The following is a 21,876-nucleotide window of genomic DNA, read 5'->3' as shown; positions in this document are numbered from 1 at the left end:
CACATTGCTCTTTGGGTTTACCTTCCCTTTAATGAGTTGAAGTACATTATGTTGTAGTTTGTAGCATGGAAAAACAATACAGAGTAGGAACAGATGGCAGTAGAACACTCTATGACTGCAGTTACACAAAATTAGATTGTGGATACCACCATTTCATGGACATCATGTCTTCATAATCATGGTACAAACAACACAGAACCCACCTTCTTTGTTTAGTAACTTTAAAAAAAAGACAGTTTGCATGTTGAATAATTCATTACACAAGTAAAGATAAATGAACACATTCATAAACCAATGTATAGTGGGAAGGATATTTTGTGCCACAATGTATTTTCTTTTTCTATAAAACTGCAAACATTTAGATTTTATGACTTTGTCCGAGCAGTAGATGTGTACAACATGTTACTTTATTCTCATTCACATAACTTTTTCTTGACCTGGTAAATGAAGGAGAGTAAGAACACATAATGTTAGAGTACTCAATGATTGGTGTTTGACAAAAATAACTTATTCAACTTATCATTTTGATTTGTATTACTGTTACATGGATATCATGTCCCTGTAATAGTCATATCCAATGGTATTACATTACTAAATTTTGATAGTAGTCCAGTATCAACCACCTGATGCAAACTCAACATAAACTCAAGCGTAGGAATACATCACATCCAGGCAAGCTTCTAAAATGTGTAGCAATGAACAGGTAAGAGTTTGTCTTCCATACACAATTATAACTCTGAGACCTTTGATGCATTACCGAAGAGATGTACGAAAAAATGTACTAGTTTATTTCTCCTAAACTACAAGTATGTCAAGACATGGCATTACAACAACAGCACATGGTCGATACGTTCCAAAAATACTGACATAGCTTGTTCAATTTGATTACTTCAATTTTCCTCACTTACATGGACATACAATAGAATTGAATATTAATTGCAGTATAATGATGTCATCCCTGAACTTATAAGTGGATAAAACTTCTTATAAGTGGATAAAAAGTGGATAAGTGGATAAAAATCCACTTATAAGAGGATTAAATGTGAACATACAAAAAAATAATTGTTAAGCACAAATAGTTGTTAAAATGAATACATCATATTTGAAATCTATACATATTGCATTAAAAATTAACATTGAAAACAATCACACATGCTTTTCCTTTTTGATATAACAAATACCCACTCCAAATATAAGATAAATTTCAAGGATAATGAAATGAAAAAAAAAAACACGCGCTGACAGGTTGATCAACAATCTTCACGAAGAAGTTGTGAATCCATCAACTTTCAGCACTCATCATTCTTCAGTTGTTGTTTTTTTATTACTAAAATTGTATTTTATATCAATTAATTTGTTTGGAGAGGGTGTAGTTTGGGGAAGGTTACCAAAATTATAGACCGATAAATCTAGCTCTTGTTCGGTGGCCTAATGTAAAATGTACTGTCGGCAATACAGTCAGATCCACTCCTGACCACAAAGTTAACAAGATGCTACCAAGCAAGAGGAACATTGATTGGTCTACCAGAATTATAGCTTAAAATGAATTGGACTGTGGCCATGCATCATTATGCACAAAGTAATATTTTTATCCTGACACAAATCCCACAACCAGAACTAATGTTTCACAGGACATAGAGAGACTACCTGATCTACTGTAGTGCCAGTAGACTACCTGATCGTAGTCGGTTTCTGAGGATTCAGTCCATACTAATGCACTTGTCAATGTAATGATGCACCCCACTACCCCCGGACATGGGTGCATCATGGTCATTTTTTGACTGACCACACGGGGCTTTTGACGTACACCACAGTCACTTTTTTGACTGACCATACGTGGTTTTTGACGCACACCACAGTCACTTTTTTGACGGACAACACGTTGAAAGTGACAAACACCTCGGTCACTTCTTTGACGGACATCCCTGGTACATTTGACGCACATGCGTAACTACTGAAATGATATTTGCATACCTTTTATTCAAGCAATTTCATTTTCTTTTGGTTCGTAAACATAATTTGTAATAGTTTCGGCAAGTTTCCCTTACCCTGTAAGTACCGTCATTCACTGTAAATCACTCTGCCACAACGATATTCCATATAAGGTGGTAACTGTGCATGCTTGCAATCCATACATGACTCGTGTGCATATGCGCTGTGTGTGCGCGGCCATTGCTAGCCCGGCTGAACGCAACACATGGACTACGTATTTGAGTAGTTTCCGTTCGATGAGGAATCATCGTGTCTTTTAAAAGCAAAAAACAATCGACTGGTGACTCCGGCCCCAATTTACACGCGCGCACAAATTCCTCTGCCCTGTGGTTTTGTCTGTCACACAGGTGTCAAGTTTCCCGCTGGCTACTATTCACATTGGGTTTTTTTTCATGTCCTTGTTAAACGAGGGAGGGCCACCACCCTACTTCATCTGTGAACATTTTGCTTCGATAATCACCTCACAAGAGATAAGTGTAGTCATATTTGCTGCTAGTTGTTTGCTGTTTTTTTTTTGTTTTTTTTTATCACTCTTGTGATCGTGGCCATGGTGGGGAAAGAGTGGGTGGTGTTTGTTATTCCGAAGGTTCGCTATTCCGAAGGTTCGTTATTCCGAAGGGTCGTTAATCCGAACGCGCATATTCCCTATACCTAGAGGTTTGTTAATCCGAAAATGAAAAAGGGTTCGTTAATCCGAAAATTTGTGGCGTTATTCCGAAGGTTCGTTATTCCGAAGATTGGTTAATCCGAAAATGAAATTCGGAACAATGAACCTTCGGAATAACGAATCTTAGGAATACAGAGCCTTCGGAATAACGAGCTGTTAACCGAAAGAGTAGGGTGAGCCGAGTACGAGTGAGAGTGGACAGGGAGAGAGAAATCGAAAGATGGGGGATCCTCTGCTCACGATTTGTAAAGGGCAATTCCACGGTATGTAGGACACAGATGCCGAAAATTCAAAATGATATTTGTTTCAAGCACCTTACATTTTCAGACAATACTTGAGTTGAAGTTTTAAGAATCATTATGTTTTTCAATAAAAGTGGCCATTTTGATTTTCAAAATGGCTGCCAAAATATGCCTATAACTCAATGGTAAGAAAGAGTGTATTGTCACATAATTTACCCTCTGTACATCCACTTTACTAGTACTCTAAACAACAATCTTTTATATGTATGCAGTTACCAGACAAGTCTTTTACCACATGATAGAAAGAAAAAGCTGGTCGCTTTAAAGAATTTTATAAAAACTTTTAATTAGTTCGACAATGATGGATGTAACGTCAGTTACCAAAAACAAGGAATTTTTAACTTTATTCATCAAAGAAAGTGAGCTGTATGATGTAACTTAGGATTTCTAATGTATGCCCATATGCCTTCCTTTCAATACCAGAAAATAAGGATAGTTGGCATACTGGAGAGTCAAATGAACGCATCAAAATGTGTAACGTCAGTTACCGAAACGTCATATACCAGTATGTAACGTCAGTTACCATGACAGTAATTATAACTTAGGCAAATTTTTTTACCTTATAGGCCATTTCAATACATCTGGAAAGTCAAAGGTTATCAACAAAGAGCAGCAATCCCTTTGATAGGGACTGATGTCATCACCATGGTACACTGTATGTCCATGGATACATTTTTTTTTTGTTCATTTTATCTTATTTATTTATTTATCTTTTTTTTTTTTGGTGGGGAGGGGGCTTGAGCTTTTGATTTTCGGTTCAGCACAAGTTTAAGGTTAAATCATCTGGAAGTTTAGGTTTACCACATGCAATATATAATGCACTCAAATTACTTTACAGTACATTCACAGCCCTATGGGATGATAAAGCTACCAAAATTGTAGGCCTAATCAATGATGTGGTTGCATGGTAACCACCTTTTTCTATTAAAAAGCTTGTGTACCGCTGTATACCAACAGTTTTATAATCTTTACTAATGACTACTTTTGCTAGCATTTTTCTTTTTATCTGGAAGCTTAGTGAAGTTTCTACCTCAAGGCAATTCTTCGCTTGCACTTAAATGTGTGGTTTAGTTAATATGGCACATCTTGAAATGGTACATAAGCAGGCCTGACATAAGGCATGTACACTTGTACTGTCATTACTGTTTGAAACTAACACTGATGTTGCTCAACGTTTAACACTGATGTTGCTCAAAGTGAGAGGTGATTCTAGGGTAAAATAAAAAACTGTTCATACTTGTTGATTACTTTATTCCATTCATTCAGGGACATTTTTGTAATACGTAAATGTACATGATAATTATGAACAGGAAGATTCGTTTATATTGATCTTAGAATTCTTTTGTTGCAAAGTCCTATTTCTTGGTATCTGGGATATATTTGTAAGCCTTCATACCAGTGAAAAGGAATAGAAAAACAATTACATTCCTTCAAGCAAGGAATAAACAAATAATGCCCTTTTGACCAAAAAAAGCATGTTTCTTCTTCACAGAAAAAATATTAAAAGTGTAACACTATTCATTTAAATCATTATTGATAATGGATATCATGTTTTTATTTGTGGCCCTAACAATGCCTTGAGGGAGAAGGAGTAAAATAAAGAAAAGAAGAAGAAATATATCACAGTTAGATTTCATACATATTTGTGAATATATCTATTTGTATTTCCCCATGACCTGAAAGATTTTTTTTTTTCACACACAAAAATATCCGTGTTTTGTGTAGTACTGCAGGGCATTATGGGTGGGGTACCCTACATAGAAACTTTCCTGTTCATTAAAAAGAAAACAACAACAACAACAACAACCCTTAGTTATGTCAATATTTATACTTGGAACTGATGAATCTAAATGGCTCTGTGTAATCATAACTGTTGAATAAGCATTCAATCTTAAGACAAATGTCAAGAAATATCCTCTGGTGCATTTACATTATTTTTGCTCAACTGTGCTATGGCATGGGGGGGGGAGCTTGCCCTATAAGGGCCCCACCCCATTTGTGTCTTTGGATTTTGTTTTACTTTGTTGCTAAGTAAATGCCTGGGATTGTTACTCGTATACTGCAGCAGTATATAAAACCTGTTAAATAAATTAGTTCTCTGTAAACCCCATAGCAAAAGTATGTGTAACGTCAGTTACGTAACGTCAGTTACTGACATGTTTACCTTTAAGTTTTCATAGAACACAAAGAAAATGGACTAATGTTTCATTTCATTTGGGTATTTGCAATTGATGAACCAAGGTATGATTCCATATCAAACAAATCACTCTGAAAGGTCAGAATTATGAAATATCACAAAACTATTCCTAATCATGATTTTCCATGTGTAAACCCTATAGCAAATGTAAGCGTAACGTCAGTTACGTAACGTCAGTTACCGGCATGCCTTCACTGAAATTGGCATGGTGCTAAAAGGAAATATCTAAAGTGCACATTATTTTGCACACCTGTTCCTAAGAACCTAGGTATATTGCCATATTAAACACATAAAGTTCAGAAGTCAGGGACATGAGATATTTCCATTTAAATCTACACCATAATTTCCCATGTCCTTTTTCCGTAACGTCAGTTACCGACACATTTTCACTTGCTATGTGATAAGAAATGCAGTTTGAGAGAAAAACTTTCCACCTATTTCTTCATTCTCATGAACTCATTCATCAATGCTAATTACAAGCCCCGGGTGCTTTCATTTACAAAACTACAACATAAACAATTTCATGAAAATCCTTACGCGTAACGTCAGTTACCGTGGAATTGCCCTAAATTGTCAACAATTTTTTTCAGTTATGACGGGTGTTTTGTTGGTGTGTCAATGTGTTGAGTTTTGTGTCATAAAAAAGAAGGAATAACTATCATAGAATACCGACCAAAAAGGAAATGGTTTCACCAACATAGCCTGCACATTCGACCAAGTATTAAAAAGAAAATTACCCCCCCCCCCCTTCAAAAAAAGGATTGTTCTTCGTTATTTGGATGTGCAATATATTTTCTTTCTTCAGCAGTTGCGCGTTACGTTGCCTGTTTGGGCTCTTTTTTTTTATTGAATCAGAAAAGGAAAAATAAACAAAAAGAGAAGAGATATTCAAAGCAAGACAAGTGCAATTCTTAGTTTGACATCGTTCATTTCTTTATTGGCCAGCGAGAGACAATTCAGACAGTGATACGTGACATTTTCAAAGCGGGTAATTCAGACTATTATAAGTTTGCCTTGGATCTTTTTTTTTTTGTGGAGGGGGGGTCATGTTCGTTGTACCCACCAAAGGTTCGTTAATACGAAAATGAAATATTCCGAAATACGCGAATTCCCTATACACCTTAATAGGCTGTAGATGTTAATTGTAAATAAATGTGAAAGTCATGATCCAAAAATGCAAGAATGTTTGTGATTCCATGGATGCGTTTATTTCATTGTCGGTTTAGCAAACCTTCGGAGTATCGAACCTTGCTTTATTCTTGGATAAACGAACTTTTGAAATAACAAAGTTTATATTCAAAGCAAAAAAATAAGTTTAATTTTGATCGATGGTTTGACATCGTTTATTTCTTAGTTGGGAAGCGAGAGATAATCATAGTACAGAAAAGAAACACAGACGGAACGTGAAATATCTAAGGCAAATAAATAAGATTAAAACTTAGTATGTTTGTTTGTTGTTGTTTGTTTGATTGTTGTTGTTTTTTTTGGGGGGAGGTCATTTTCGTAGTACCCACGTAAGGTTCGCTGATGCGAAAATGATATTCCGAAACATGCAAATTTCCTTGAGATGTTCATATCATACATAGTGTGAAAATAATCCGAAAGAGCACTAATGTTGTGATTGCGTTTATCCGTTCGTCTGGAAACGGATTACAAACTTATCATTATGATGATTATTATAATTATTAATATTATTGTCAGGAACCTGTTACTATTTGATTAACGAGCATCTGTTTGTTTTTTCCGTTGTCAGATTAGCAAACCTTCGGAGTGCCAACCCTTGTTTTGTTTTCGAAAAAGCGAACTTTTAGAACAACAAAATTTCAGAGCAACAAACTATAATCATTTTATTTGGGCATTGGGGATAGTTCAGAAAAGAAATATAGATGGGAGGAAAATCTTAAGGGAAGAAATACGTTGGATTCTTAGTTTGACAATGTTTATTCATTTTCGCAGTGTTCATTATTCAGAAAAAAAAATACATGCACGGTTCGCTATTCCGATGCGTCGTTATTCCATATACGAAACACGCATATTCCATTATGCCTACATGTTTTTTTTTCTTTTATTCGAAAATGTAATTATGGTTTATCAATCTGATTTGTGGCATTATTCTGAAAGTTCACCAATCTGAAATGAATTACGTGGCATACAACTAATTGGACCTACTTATCTAACTTTCGGACTCAGAAACGAACATTCAGATTACCAAATCTTCTTTTGTTTTTGAGTGAAAAACCCTTCGAAAGAACGATTTTTTTTTCTTTTTTTTCCCCCCAATTAACGAACCTTTGGAATCGCGAATCTTTTTTTCCTTTTTTGAATAAAACGAACGTTCAGAGTATGGAACTTTAAAACGAACAGTACATAACATATTTTTCTCAGTTTGTGTCCATATAGAAGGGATTGATTTTTTGAAAGGCAAGAAATAAGTTAAATTCATGTTTTTACTTCGTTTCCTCTTTTTTATCGGGAGTGAGTGATATGGCAGGGTCGGCGTAACCGGGGGCTCGGCCCCCACTTTTTTTCTTTTTTTTGCACCCGTACGCTTACCTGTGGGCTTTTGAAAACGTGGCGCCGGATATGTGATAGGCTACTTCAGAAGGAGGTATTATTTTGTTAAAGAAAGAGATTTATTTCTTAGTTTCGTTTATTTCTTGTGTGCACGGTATTTATCATTCCCTAAATAATTAAGAAAAAAGTTCGTATTCTGATGATTTGTTATTTCGAACTTGAAAAGAGCAAAATCCCTGTGCCGATATTTTTCCTCCAAAAATGTCATTTGCAGCATTCATAATCTAAAAAAAAAAAGAAGTTTCGGTAATCTGAAAAAGATTGTAATTCATTTTCAGATTAACTGTATTATTTCTTTATTGGTTTAACGAACCTTCAGAATAAAGAACTTTCAGAGAAACAAACAGTAGCAAACTTTTTTTTTTCTCTTTCTTCAATCAAGCAATGGGCGGACAATTCAGAATCCAGAGGTATTTAGAACAGGAAAATAAGTTATAGTTTACTTATTTCTTTTATTGGTTAGTACAGATAATGGTGTGAAGAAATGATTAAAAAAAAGAAATAGCCTTAATTGACGCCAAATAAATGAAATAAATAAAGAATCATAACGTTTGTAAGCCTGGCTGGGTCTTCGCCCTGGGGCTTCGACTTGAGCCAACTTCTTTCTCAGTTCATCCCCCAGGCCCCAGACTGTTTACGACCTCTGAGAATACGCGCGGTTTCTTTCGTTGAGTGCAGTAGAATCTTAGTACCTACGTGTACCCCTCCCCTTTCCCGAAGTCTGGCACCGCATTTTCTTTTTTTTCTTCGTAAAAGCCCGGTCACACAGCACCTTACGGCTTAATCACGGCCAAAACCCGTCAAAAAGTGGTCTCCCGTGAAGCAGACGATGTTGTTTGCGTTGATATCGAGTTTAAGACGAGCTACGGTCGATTTATAGACGTGGCAGGAAGCGGGGAAAAAACGGAACGGCGTCGGACGCGGCAAAAAGTTTTGAACTGCTCAAAATTTTAGCCCGCGGACAACCACGGGCAGCACACGTGGTAAAGACGTGCAACACACGTGAAACACACGTGATAATCCGTGTTCCGGCAGTGATTAAAACTTGGGGGGACGCGGTAAGACGCGAAAGTTTAGCGGTCTGTCAGGGGCAGAGCACGGTCATCGGACGCGTGTTACGCGTTGGTATCACGGGAAATAGCATGTGTTTAGCGGCTTATCACAGACAAATGGAATTTTCTACGTACATACACGTGGTTAGCCGTGCTTAGGCAGTGCTTCAGCAGTGGAACAGCCGCCGACGGCCATACCCCGCACAAAGCACGGCCAAACCACAACTGACCAAAAATTACCACTTACGACCACGTCCGCCAGATTTTCATAACTTTTTGTATGTGATTTAGACATGGAGTGCTGTGTGACCGGGGCTTAAAATTGGCGTTAAAAATACTGTACTCTTGACTGCACGTTTGTTTTGGGTTTTTTTTTTTTCATTTCTATGATCTGAATTACGTCGAGTCTAACGTTAGTAGTAGTGCTGTGTTCTACCTACCGTCGTACACGTGGAGCACACCGCTCACAGCGAGTCACGCACCACGCTACTGCAGCGCAGGTACGCACGCCACGCCACGGCATTCCCGCGAGCAGAAAGTGGCATGCGGCAGGCAGTTTCTTCTGCTGCCGCTTCTTTTACTGTCACAAATTCGCCTTTGTCACCACAGAACATTATCTAGATGCAAATTGTATTGGAATATAAACGAACTTTCTTCGATAGCAATGAGTGTCGGTGTTGCATCGCAATATGCATTAGGCACTAGGGCTTCTTCAAGTAAGTGTTCGACAGTAAGGTTGAAATCATTACATCGCTAAACAGTCGTTCAGGTTTGAGCTTGCGTATGCATTATTTCATGGTTTTGTTGGAGGGAATATGTGAGGAAAAAATGTGGCTTTTAAATCATTTGCTTGCCAGATTCGGGCAAGCATTTTTTTCCTCTTATTCCAGAACGCTTCCCAACTTTGATTTTCACTTGCCGCGGGAAAGCCCTCACTGTACTTCCTCACTGTACTTGCGATACGTGTATCCGGTACTGGTTGCGTGCAAAAGTGCGTGCAGTTTCCATAGCCAAGTGACGTACCATGCCGCACCCTTCGGTCCAGAATAATTTGTGTTATTTTCCATAGCCCAGTGACGTACCATGACGCACACCTTGGTCAAAATTTGACTGACAATGATGGGATTTTGACAAACACCTGGGTCAAAAATTTGACGGACACACCTGGGAAAATGACGCACACCCGGGTCACAAATTTGACGGACCAAACGCGGAAATGACGCACCCATGTCCGGGGGTAGTGGGGTGAGTCATTACATTGACAAGTGCATAACTTAACATATTTTGGTGGAAAAAATATGCCTAATTGCAAATGAAACATGTTGGGTAACAATCAAAACCTGTCTGTACAGAATTCTAGTAATAAAGATATTACTTTCTTTGAGGCCTTTATAGCAACTCTGGAATAAAAAGGGCAATGTCTCACTTACAGTTTTCACTTACACGAAAAGAGGTATGTGGGACAGTTATAAGAGATTCTGGAATATTGGGGATAATTTTTTTAACTTAAAAACACTTTCTCCATGATAATATGTTTACACATTTTCAAGGTATAGGTTAAATTGATGTCATGAAACAAGTGTCAATATATATCGCCTCATTTATGTCACTTTAAAAAGGAGAACTTCTTGGAAATCCAATCCACCATTACAGGGACATTGCTGGAAGATCAGCCACTGCAGGGCTCACACGGGTAAATAATTCCCCATATCACATAGAGACGTGTGTTAAAATTCAAATTTCAAAAAATTCTGTAAAATAGCTGGGAGAAATGAGGTGTTTCATCTTCACTAACCTGAATAAGTGAGATATTACCTTTCATCCATCAGATTGCCAGGGTGGGTTGTTCTGCTCTAATTCTGTCCAGGGGGCCGCAAAGCCAGACTACGAGTTCTTGTCACTCAAAAAATCACCTATTTTCCGTACACGTACCCAATGAAATATAGTCCCCTCAAATTCCATCAGAAAAGCTTTCATCTTCCAACCAAAATGCAGTTTGTAGAGGAATTCATACTCAATATCTACAGCTATTCATTTTTTTGCCAAACTACATCACTGATTTTTAATTAATTTTTTTCTTCATTTATTTTGGTATCTTTGGTACGAATTTGTGAAGGGGTCTGGGACAGTCCATTTTATTTACAGGTGTGAGCCCTGCAGGGCTTCAGAGGGCACAATATCAGATTAATTTATGTGCACATGGTTTTCAGCTTACCTCCCATCCTCCTGATACAGCAAGGTCTCTTCTCCAGTCTCTCTTTTTTTTTTTTTTTGTGCATGCCATGAAATGTGATCCACCATTACAAAATCGGCCAGGACATCGCTCAAAAACACCGGTGCACTCCATTAATTTACATAACATAGACCGACGTTTTCAAAGCTAATCTTTTGGTGAAAAGTTGCCTACCACCTGCCCTTTATTTCTGACACATAACCATGGAAAGGATAATTTATGAATGCAAGTAATCTACCACAATACCACCATTACCAAAAAAGTTCAACTAGGACATCGCATGTAATGGTGGTATGCCTGTGGTTGAGGAATGATTTATGACTTGAAGTCACTTTTCATTTGCTATCCTAATACTGTTTTGCTGATAAACAAATGTTGCTTTATCAATTGTGACCATCTGATTCTAACTTTGTTTATCTGTCAATCAAATATCTTCAACTGAAAACAACCTTTTTAGATGTCACACTTGGTACCCCAAAAAAGAGCATGGACATCATCACTAAAAAGCCCTTTTTACACTTGTGTTTCTTAACCCCGTACTTTCTCTGACCCAGGACTATCGTTAGTCCCGTAGCAATTTTTTCAGCTTTTTACACTCGCCAATAAATCCCATACTAAGCTCTTGTCTAGGGCTAAGGAGAAAATTGACCTTTTTACACTTGTATTTCTTAGTCCCGTACTTTCCAAACCACATGAATATTCATGATTACGCTGTGCACTGCACAAGTACACACACGCACTGGCAGCACTTGATAACCTCGTTTCTGATTGGTCAGTGGGGGTCGGACTTCGTCTCCGTCGCTTAGCCCCGGATTATTTTTTCGTTCCGTTTACACTCGCTTGCTTGGCACTGCAATTGCGGTGCTAACCCTGCTATTTTGCAGGGCCAGATAGTACGGGATTATCGGTGGGGCTAGCCCACTTTGGCAAAAACAAGTGTAAACAGAAAGTGGGCTAAGGAAAGTCCGGTACCAACGGTGGGGCTAAGGCCATCCCCCCCCCCCCCCCCTTAGCCCCACCGTTGGTACGGGACTAAGCAAAAATTTGCAAGTGTAAAAAGCCCTAAAGACACACCGGCACCAACTCTTGTTATTCAACATTTTTATTACTGCGTCAAGTAATCACCAACACAACTACGTTCCCACAAAACCACATTGCAACATCAAATACCAAATGAAATTTTCAGGATAAAGCGAGCAATTCCTTAGGAACACAAAAAAGCGCTGTTGCCCCAACCCTGTGGAATGACCCACATACAGTACCAACTGGAAGCTCCAGCTAAAATGCACAACATGCGTGAATTGTACCAGGGAGGTGGAAACACATTGCACAATAATTGAAAGGGTGGCTGGCCAGGGGCGCGCATTTTCACACGAACCAGAGCAAACTGAGAAGGCATTAAGATGATATCATTGTAAACATCTTTTTATGTGCTTTGTGTTTCAGCTTCCCCTATAAATGTAATTAGAGTGATATGAATTGTTAAAACACTAATATGTGCATTTTGAATCTGCATTTTGAAACGCTGTTTATATCGAGGTGAGTCTGGACGCAATCATGTTTTACACTAATCATGCTTCAAAACGCTTATTCTGGCCTCAAAAAGTTAAGCATAAACGCAACCATAAGAAACAATCACTTTCTGATATAACTCTCCATTCCAACAAACATGTCTGGTATTGGTGCACTGCATCAACATGGCTAGTGTTACATTTCAGCATAAAAGCTTAGCAGCTGAGAAATTATATATCAAATCACTCTGTTTCAGTTAACTTTTCTTTGGTCATTCTTTAATTGAAGTGTTCACTTTTCAGATTGGCCTTACATGCTTCATTGCCACTAAAAATATGTTTGACACTGTCCTCTGAACTGCTCTCATTTTGCACACTCACAACATCACTGAATACATTATGGATGAAATGTTAATTTTTTTTTTTTCTCTCTCTCTCTGAATTTGACCCACACATTATCTAAAAACTTCAAAATTCCAGCCAAAACTTCTTGGCCAATCCTGGATTCCTGCATGATGATTTGTGCTGTTAGAACACAGACATGAAATAGATGGAAGTATAATGGGATAGACCCAAACAATCTACAGTTTTGCAATTAAGGGCTGCATATTGTGAGCTATTGTACAAATATGTGCTGTGAAGGAAACATGGTCCAATGCATTTCATATAGTCTGAGTTGTGATATGCCCATGAATTGACAGCAGGGTGGGTTTTCCAGCATGAGGATTTGTGGTAGGCAGAAGTCAAGTGTGAAGAGGGAAAAATAATCTGAAATACCCTAGTAGCCTTGGACACGACAGCTTTGCATGATGCTGGCTTCCTGCGGATATTTTGGCATGAATCAGAGAGGACGCTGGCACTGAAGCTATAGTCAGATAGACTTTCATCTACCAAACATGACTTAACAGATATCTGCTAACTCAAACTATACCCTGTACAAAAAGATTGAGCAGCCAAGAAGGCCAATGAATTAGTCAGGAATGAAAATGAAGGATAGTTCATTTCACAATATGTGATTTTATCACAATATGTACACTGTATCAAAGAACAGCTGTTTAGCACCACCTTGGAACAATTAGCCCATCAGGTCACAAAAAGACAAACGGTCCAAGATTTGTATTACATCAGGCAGGAACTATCCCTTGAGGCAAGATTTTTCCACTTTACTCTGCACCTCACACCACACCATAGAAACTTCCACCAAGTGTGTTGACACTTCATCCTGCCTCAAAGCAATTTTGACAAAGCGAGAAATCGGGAGGGATATTTTCCCCCGGACTGAATCTTTTAAGTAAAATTTGTGACAGGATGCCCCAAGCCACAGACAGCAGGTACTGTTTCAGGGGTGATTCACCCGTTATCTTGCACTTCAAAACGATATCACAGTAGTGATAATGGCCTAGTAATGCTGTCACTAAAGTCAAATGCGGAGACACCTGGCCACTGAACGTCAACACTGATTTCCCATCTGTCATATATTCTGATGCAGAGAAGAGATGGGTAAAGGGAGTTTATATGGCACTAACCTGGCAGTTCTTTTTACAGCACTCCTTTGCATGTGTTGAGGCTAATATTAAAGTTAGTATAAATGTGTATAGTAGTTAGTACTGTACTGTATACTCCTTCAGGGCTTGAATTAATCAACGGCCATCAAAGGCATGGCCCGTCAATGCCTCTTGAGATGGCTGTGATACCCAAAGAAAAACTAGAAATGTCCACTGCCGCGCAATGCAATCGTATCCCCCAGCACTAGCACACGTTTATGCTTCATCTTCACGTTTGAGCGAGGGACAAAGATCCCATCCCCTTCTTCAAACATGAAGGTGAATATTCACTGAGGGCAGCACTTCCAAAATATTTTAACTTATATCATGGTAGACCTTCATACCAAATTTGAACAAAATCCGTCATGAAATGTAGCCTATAGAGTACATAAAAACCATCCACCAACAACATGACCTTTGACTCTATAAAAGACGGAACACTGGGGGCAGCACATCCCAAATCTTTTGGCCTGTAGCTTGTATCATGGTAGACCTTCAAACCACATTTGAACAAAATGCATTGAGAATTGTGGCCTAGAGAGGGCACACAAACCATCCACAAACAATATGACCTTTGACCCTATAAAAGACGAAAAACTGGGGGCAGCACTTCAAAAATGAATAGTAGGTTTGTAGCTTACATCATGGTAGAACTTCGATACCAGCAAACCAAATTTGAACAAAATGCATTGAGATTTGCAGCCTAGAGAGGGCAAACAAACCATCCACCAACAATATGACCTTTGACCCTATAAAAGATGGAACACTGGGGGCGGTACATCCAAAATGTTTCGACTTGTAGCTCATATTCCAACCCGGCTCCTTAGGGAAGCTCAACAGGGAAAGCCTGACACTTTCTTTTCTTGTGTTTTGCTTGTTTTATTTGTTTCTCTGTTATCACTTGTATTGTTTTGCAAATGCCAAATAAATAATAATAATAAATATAATAAATATCATGGTAGACCTTCATACCAAATTTGACCAATATCTGTTAAGAAATGTAGGCTATAGAGCGCACACAAACCATCCACCAACAATATGACCTTAGAAATGACCCTATAAAAGACAGAACACTGGGGGCAGCAGATCCAAACTCTATAGGCTTGTACATTATATCATGGTAGACCTTCATACCAAATTCGCACAAAATCTGTCACGAAATGTAGCCTATAGTGCGCACACAAACCATTCACCACCAACATGACCTCTGACCCTATAAAAGACGGAACACTGGGGGCAGCCCTTCCAAAATCTATAGGAATGTAGATTTCATCATGACAAACATCCATACCAAATTTGAAAAAAATCCACTGACATATGTGACCTCTAGAGTGCACACAAACTATGCACAAAAACATGGCATTTTACCCTATAAAAGACGGAACACTGGGGGCAGCATCACCCAAAGGTATAGGTGTGGAGATATTACCAATATGAACCTCCATACAAAATTTTAAAGAAATCTGTTAAGGTTTGTAGCCGCTAGAGTGCACACAAGAATGTGATGCGGCAGCATAACGCTGCTGAATCCAGTATCCTTCGGCATACACGCTGGGGGATACAATTAAAAAACTAGAAAAGCACTCTGAGAGCGCAGACCTCCGCCAAGCAGTTAATTTCCACCGATGATCTTGCTCTTCCATAGAGATCAATGATTTCCACCCACTGAAAAATCGCCCGATTTCCCAATATAAAAGCCTTTGTTACGTCATAAACCCTCAGATGCGCGGCGCGCCTCGCCCCAGCAGAAACTAGAGCACGGTCGCACTTTAGTGTGCGCATGCAAACCTCAAATACGCGCAGCCTGAACTCCCAAGTTCATTGACCCTACCTGCCAAAATATCAAAAACCCTCCATAAATTCCCCAAAAATTCTTGGATCACTACCAAAATTTAATCATCTGTTACTTGTATCATTCTAAACCTTTCCTGCAAGTTTCATCCAAATCCGTTTTAAAAAACTACTATTTGAGTTATTTTGCACATGGACAAACTAACTGACAAACGAACACACAAACCAATGGTAACGAAAACATAACCTCCTCCCTTTTTTTTCCCTGAATGTCAATAAAGATACAAAGAATTGATGTTTCACGTCCCTGTCAGCACTATTACCTCCGCCAAGGGAATAATGCTGACAGGGACGTGAAACATCAATTCTTTGTATCTTTATTGACATTCAGGGAAAAAAAATTAATTGTAAAGAGTAAAATATTTGATGTGGTGCCAAAATTTTATGCAAGAAGGGACGAGAAACTAAATCATTTTTTGCTTGGCCCTGTGTGTGAATGTATGCATTTATACAAGGGGGGAAAATTGAAGTTTACCAGCTTTATGCCATCAAAATTGGCATATTATTATAAGAGAGTACACCGTATTATAATGTGCATGATTTGCAAACTCAAACATACAAGTATGTGTAACCGCACCAGCAGCCTGAACACTTCGTGTCCAGACCGCGGGTCAGCCCTATCCTACACTGTACCAGTGGTACCTGATGTATACAGATATGGATGAGTATCACGGGGACCAGAGACCAAAATACAAACAAAAATATCCTTTGGAAGATTTTGTCTGGGCCTTTAGATAGGGTCTAATTCCAGTCCTTGCTGCACACCTAATTCAGCTGCCAAGTCATCTTACTGATGCACATAACATGTATAATGCATGATCGCGCATTCACTGTGTATAAAGAAAGTTGTATCAGATGATGTACGAGGACTTCTTTCTTGTACGATGAAATCTTTCATTGCACTCTTCCTAGCAGATTATATTTTTAATCAATTCCTCCATTGACAAAAATTGTAAGTAGAGATCTATCTTATCTACAGTAACAGATCAGCTGCGAATTTTAGAATGCAGTCTTGTAATTTGGTCTCTGGTCTCCATGATAATACTATTGAAAGCCATAAAGAGATACATCACGTGGGATGGGGTGGCCCAAAAGCTGCTTGTTCAGGCTGCCAGTGTATGCAAACGCGCAAGTTACACTAACATTAGTTGGACTACAATTGTAGATCAGGTGCAGGGACAACTCCAGACCCCCCGAGCTGTACAATGAACAAATCTTTTGTTCTCTTTACGACTTCAGAGTGCATGATCACATTTTTAAAATCTCTCACTACTAACATGTTAGAAGTTTCTAATCAAAGGACAAGTCCACCTTCCACAGTGGCAAATCCAGGAATTCCGTAAAGGGGAGGCGCCTTTACAAAATTAAAGGGGGCGCACGTACCCCCCCCCCCCATTTTTACTTATTTCTTTTGTTTCAACAAAAAATACAAGGGCCCTCCCCCCCCCCCCTCTTAATCCACCTCTGTACATACATGTGACATGTGGATGTAATGAATGCAGCAATATCAGTAGAATACATCAGTGAAAGTTGGGGGGGGAAATCGCACAATCCGTTCAAAAGTTATGAATTTTTAAAGTATCTGTGCAGTCACTGCTGGAAGAGAAGACTGGGTCTACTAGTACTATCCAGTTACAGTGTATGATGTCACATGCTAGAACGATAAAAGGAAAATATAAAGAGAATTTCACAAAATCTTTTTTTGGGGGGGTTGAAAAAAGTGCACATTTCCTTGGCTTGTCACTGACACATGTATTTAATAGAGGTATTATCATTATTCCCAAGCTGCCTTCTGAAAGAGGCAAGTCAAGCGTTCTTCTACTATACGAGAAAAGTGAAAATATGTTGGATTTTCTTTACATTTTCTTTATCTAGAGATCTATTGTTCCACATATGTGACATCACAAGCTGACTAACACAAACAGTACGGTTGTCTTCTCATCCAGCACTATGGTAACGTTAGGCCCTATGATGACTATGAATGAATGTAGATGCTATGTTTGTGTTCATGTGTGCTCTTGCGAACCAACTGCAACCAACCTTGGGCCTTGCTATAGTCTAGACAATAAATCAGGTATATTACCGTTTAATAGAGTAGGGCCAAGATCCTACATTTACTTTAAGGTCCACCATAGAGAGTCTAACAGATTGCCGTCTCAGTCAACCGAAAGATCGGTCTGTATCTGGTCGTTGGGATATGTTCTGCGGAGACTGCGTCTGGCTTCACGGATCCCCTCAGGAGAGCGATAACGTCAAAAAAATAAAAGACTCCTCCCGACAGACGGATCTTTTTCTGTCTACAGAGTAGCCTATGCCACAAAACTCAGGAAGAGCGAGGATTGGGAAAGAGTTCCATATGTCCCCCCCCCCCCTCACTACTTTGCACAAAATAAATAAATTACTATTTCTTTTTACTAATAATAAACTAAATAAAGGTTATGCTAGGGTTATGTCTCAAAAGGATGTCTTCCCATAAATGGCATAACCTTTATTTACTTTATTATTAGTAAAAAAAATGGTAATTAAGTGGGGGGGACATAAGCCTAAAGGAACTCTTTCCAAGGCTTGTTCAGATGTTATGAATTTCGGCGCAAGCGATGGCTACCCGAAAAAGTCGGCAATGTCGATGTCAATGCTTCTCGCTCGCCCTTTACCAAAATGAGTTACACCCTTGTATCACAGTTTATGCCCTAAATAGAACTGTTATAGATCTATCATGCTATCATTTCCTGTGATTCTATGTTCTAGTCTAAAACGTTACATGGTAACCTTAGCCAACAGAACAGTAAGTTCACATTAGCGCAAAGATTGAGAGGTTAGACTGTGAGAGCCTCTATTGCTGGAGGTGTAACATTAGTTATCTAGCGTCTAACGATAGACTGGGGCCAGTGGAGGCTATTGTCAAGATCATCATGGGCCTGGCTATGTTTCCCTTTCCCTTTCCTTAACTAACCTTAGATTCTGTATTACCGGGTAGACCTACCTGAATTTCCCTGAATTAGACCCTCTACCTCACTACCTACTATGATGCCCAGTATTAAAGTAAGTTGAAGACTTGTAGAGGGCCATCAAAAAAAATGGATTCAATCCTGAGCCCGATCGAGGAGATCCAGGTGATGACGATGTAGGCCTATCCACGGGATGGTCAGTTATCGCTAAATGCAATCTGGGTTAAATGTGTTATGTTTCTGCTTCCAGTGATCATTAAGCTTAACATTTGAATAGACTTGAAGCTGTTCACTGATGTTGCCTCGGCAGTTTCTGCACAAAGGCTATTCTAACGTAATTTAATTAGTTCTAGGCCCTACTAGAATCTAGTAGAGTAGTATAGGGCCTACTAACGTTACTCTCTGACTGAAAGATTTCAACCTTTCGACACCGGCCTTCCTTTATACAACTTACCGGTAAACTTATGCATACTGTAGATGCCAAGTTCAAAAAAATTTTATGAGTGAGATTTTCATGACTCAGCATCTCGGGGCTCACGCGTGTTCGTGAGCAAGGGAGCGAAGCGACTGAGCGAGGGGAGGGTGTGGGAGGGGGGTGTCCGCCCTCCCACGGCAGGGAGCTTTTTCAATTTTTAACTCTTAACGGTTAGTCTTAACATAACACAGTCATAGTCTTTATCAGTTCGGGAAACCCACTCACAAGGGGGGCCCCTCCTTATAAGTAACCCGTCCCCCTTATAAGTAACCCCGTCCCCCTTATAAGTAACCCCCGGGGCACCCCTTATAAGGAGTCTCCACGCTTTTTTGCAATGCAACGCGAAAATGAAAGGACTGCGGCAATTCGCTTGATTATGTCCATAAAGCTTCACAAGTTTCCTAGTTACTCACGAAATTTGAGCAAAATCGGTTTGAGGCATCATATCTAAAACCATGGATTTAAATGCGATGTCAAACGACCCATGCGAATGCTGAAATGCGAGCGATTACTGGCGTGAGTGTCGCCAGGGGCGGCGGCGCGGCAATGCAGACGTGGCGACTGAGTACGAAAGTCTCCGTACTCAGTCGCCACGTCTGCACTCAAGCATTGCCGCGCCGCCGCGCCTGGCGACACTCACGCCAGTAATCGCTCGCATTTCAGCATTCGCATGGGTCGTTTGACATCGCATTTAAATCCATGATTTTAGATATGATGCCTCAAACCGATTTTGCTCAAATTTCGTGAGTAACTAGGAAACTTGTGAAGCTTTATGGACATAATCAAGCGAATTGCCGCAGTCCTTTCATTTTCGCGTTGCATTGCAAAAAAGCGTGGAGACTCCTTATAAGGGGTGCCCCGGGGGTTACTTATAAGGGGGACGGGGTTACTTATAAGGGGGACGGGTTACTTATAAGGAGGGGCCCCCCTTGTGAGTGGGTTTCCCGAACTGTTATGTATGGTGCATACTGCGCTTATTACTGCTGGTGCATACTTAAGTGATTATTCTTTAGATTTACTTATTTTGAAAGACAAAAGGGAAATATTGCCGCCTTCAATTGCAACTCTCACTTTCGTCCTTTCAGCTATGCTCCCAACATGCCCAATGCGTGAGAAAAATAGGTGTCATGCGTGAGATCGTGAGACAGACCCTCGCCCTAAATGCTTGAGTCTCACTCACAATGCGTGAGACTTGGTAACTGTTAATGTTAGCTCTGCTTATGACAGAGTCTAACATGGGTAATTACATCGAGGGTTTGTACGACTACTTGCCTTTGCTGCACCAGCAAATTCCTCAAGCTGGCGTGTAGCTTTGTCCCTGTTTGCCATCTTTCCGTGTTCAGTCTATTTGCTACCACCACGGTGCAGAGAGAGGTTGTCCGAGAGCTTTAAAGTCGACGTCTATTTCTAACTTGTTAGCTGTTAGCAACAAGCTTTTGCTTGAAACACAAGTCTTTGCTGGCCTTATTAGCTGGTTCAGTTGAGCTGAGCTGCCCCGAAGACGGACGACGAGGCAATCTCGAACCTTTTTATACGGTGTCTAGCCAAGCCGCCGTCCGTGGTGGTGTTGTTGTCGTACGTCGACGCGCGATATAGCAAGCGCTCGGTGAATTCTATTGAAACCAGTGGTGCTGGTTTTGTTGTTGTTGTTGTGTTGCTTTCTGGTTTTTCAGCACGATATGCAGTGTTTTTGTGCGTGGGTGTGCGTTGCTCGTGCGTGTACGTGTCGTGGCGGCACGGCGTGCTGAATCTAACGTTACTGCTACCATTGGTAAACACCGCCTTTCCTATTCGATAGAGAAATTAGTGGGCTGAACACCATATGCGCGTCTACGATCCATATTTCGATCTGCGCAATATATTTGGCCCGATGGCACTGCACTGATCTCTACGTTTTATTTTGAGTGCCCTATTGCAATGACCCCGGGAGACAAGTCACGAGGTAATGGGAGTTATAAAATAATCACATGGGCTTCAGGCGCTGATTGGTCAGTTGACGGGGGCTCGTCAGAAGGGGAGTGGCCAAAGATTGTCTGGGCTTGTCCTATACTATAATACTCGAAGTTGTTGTTGTTGTCGCGGCCTTATGTATTTCCTGTTTTATTTCGGCGTTGCTGGTTTCTCTATCTCCTCCCGAGCCGTCGGCTCCGGGCAGTTGCGACCGGTGCCGTCGGCCGCAGGAGAGTATCCTACATCGAATGGCGTGGGTTTCGTCCCCTCTCCGCCTCCGTGTCGACGTCGAGGACGAAAAAGAAAAATTAATTAGCTACATGCATAATGCATTTTTGTGCGTGACGAAAGAGCCGAGCTTTTCAATATTCACCGAACCTGCGCTGGCCTCCTGCTTTCTCGATCTTCCATCTTTTAGCTTGCAGAGACACTGGGGGATACTAAAGATGATGGTGCAGCGAAATCTCTGACATCTTCCTGCGGACGCGCACGCACACACACAATGTACCTCGCAGAACTCTATACACACTCTACACTGTGTGTATATAGTTCTGTGATGTACCTTTGCCTCCGCCTGTTA

General features: G+C 39.9%; 1 protein-coding gene across 1 annotated transcript in view; it reads right to left on the bottom strand.

The window, feature by feature from the left end:
- LOC139726554 (catalase-like) overlaps positions 1–21,098 on the bottom strand; it is a 99,095-nt gene extending 77,997 nt beyond the window's left edge. Inside the window, 1 exon segment of the mRNA XM_071637545.1 lies at positions 20,619–21,098. Coding sequence (XP_071493646.1) covers positions 20,619–20,675 — 57 coding nt within the window. The 5' untranslated portion in view covers positions 20,676–21,098.
- Positions 21,099–21,876: the final 778 nt, after the last annotated feature.

This window comes from Diadema antillarum, unplaced genomic scaffold (genome assembly GCF_040938485.1).
Source record: "Diadema antillarum isolate AM-2024a unplaced genomic scaffold, OU_Dant_1.0 seq00000089_RagTag, whole genome shotgun sequence".
In the NCBI taxonomy this organism is placed as follows: domain Eukaryota; kingdom Metazoa; phylum Echinodermata; class Echinoidea; order Diadematoida; family Diadematidae; genus Diadema; species Diadema antillarum.
The sequence above is the reverse complement of the archived record's forward strand: the minus strand, read 5'-3'. Positions and strand labels throughout refer to the sequence as shown.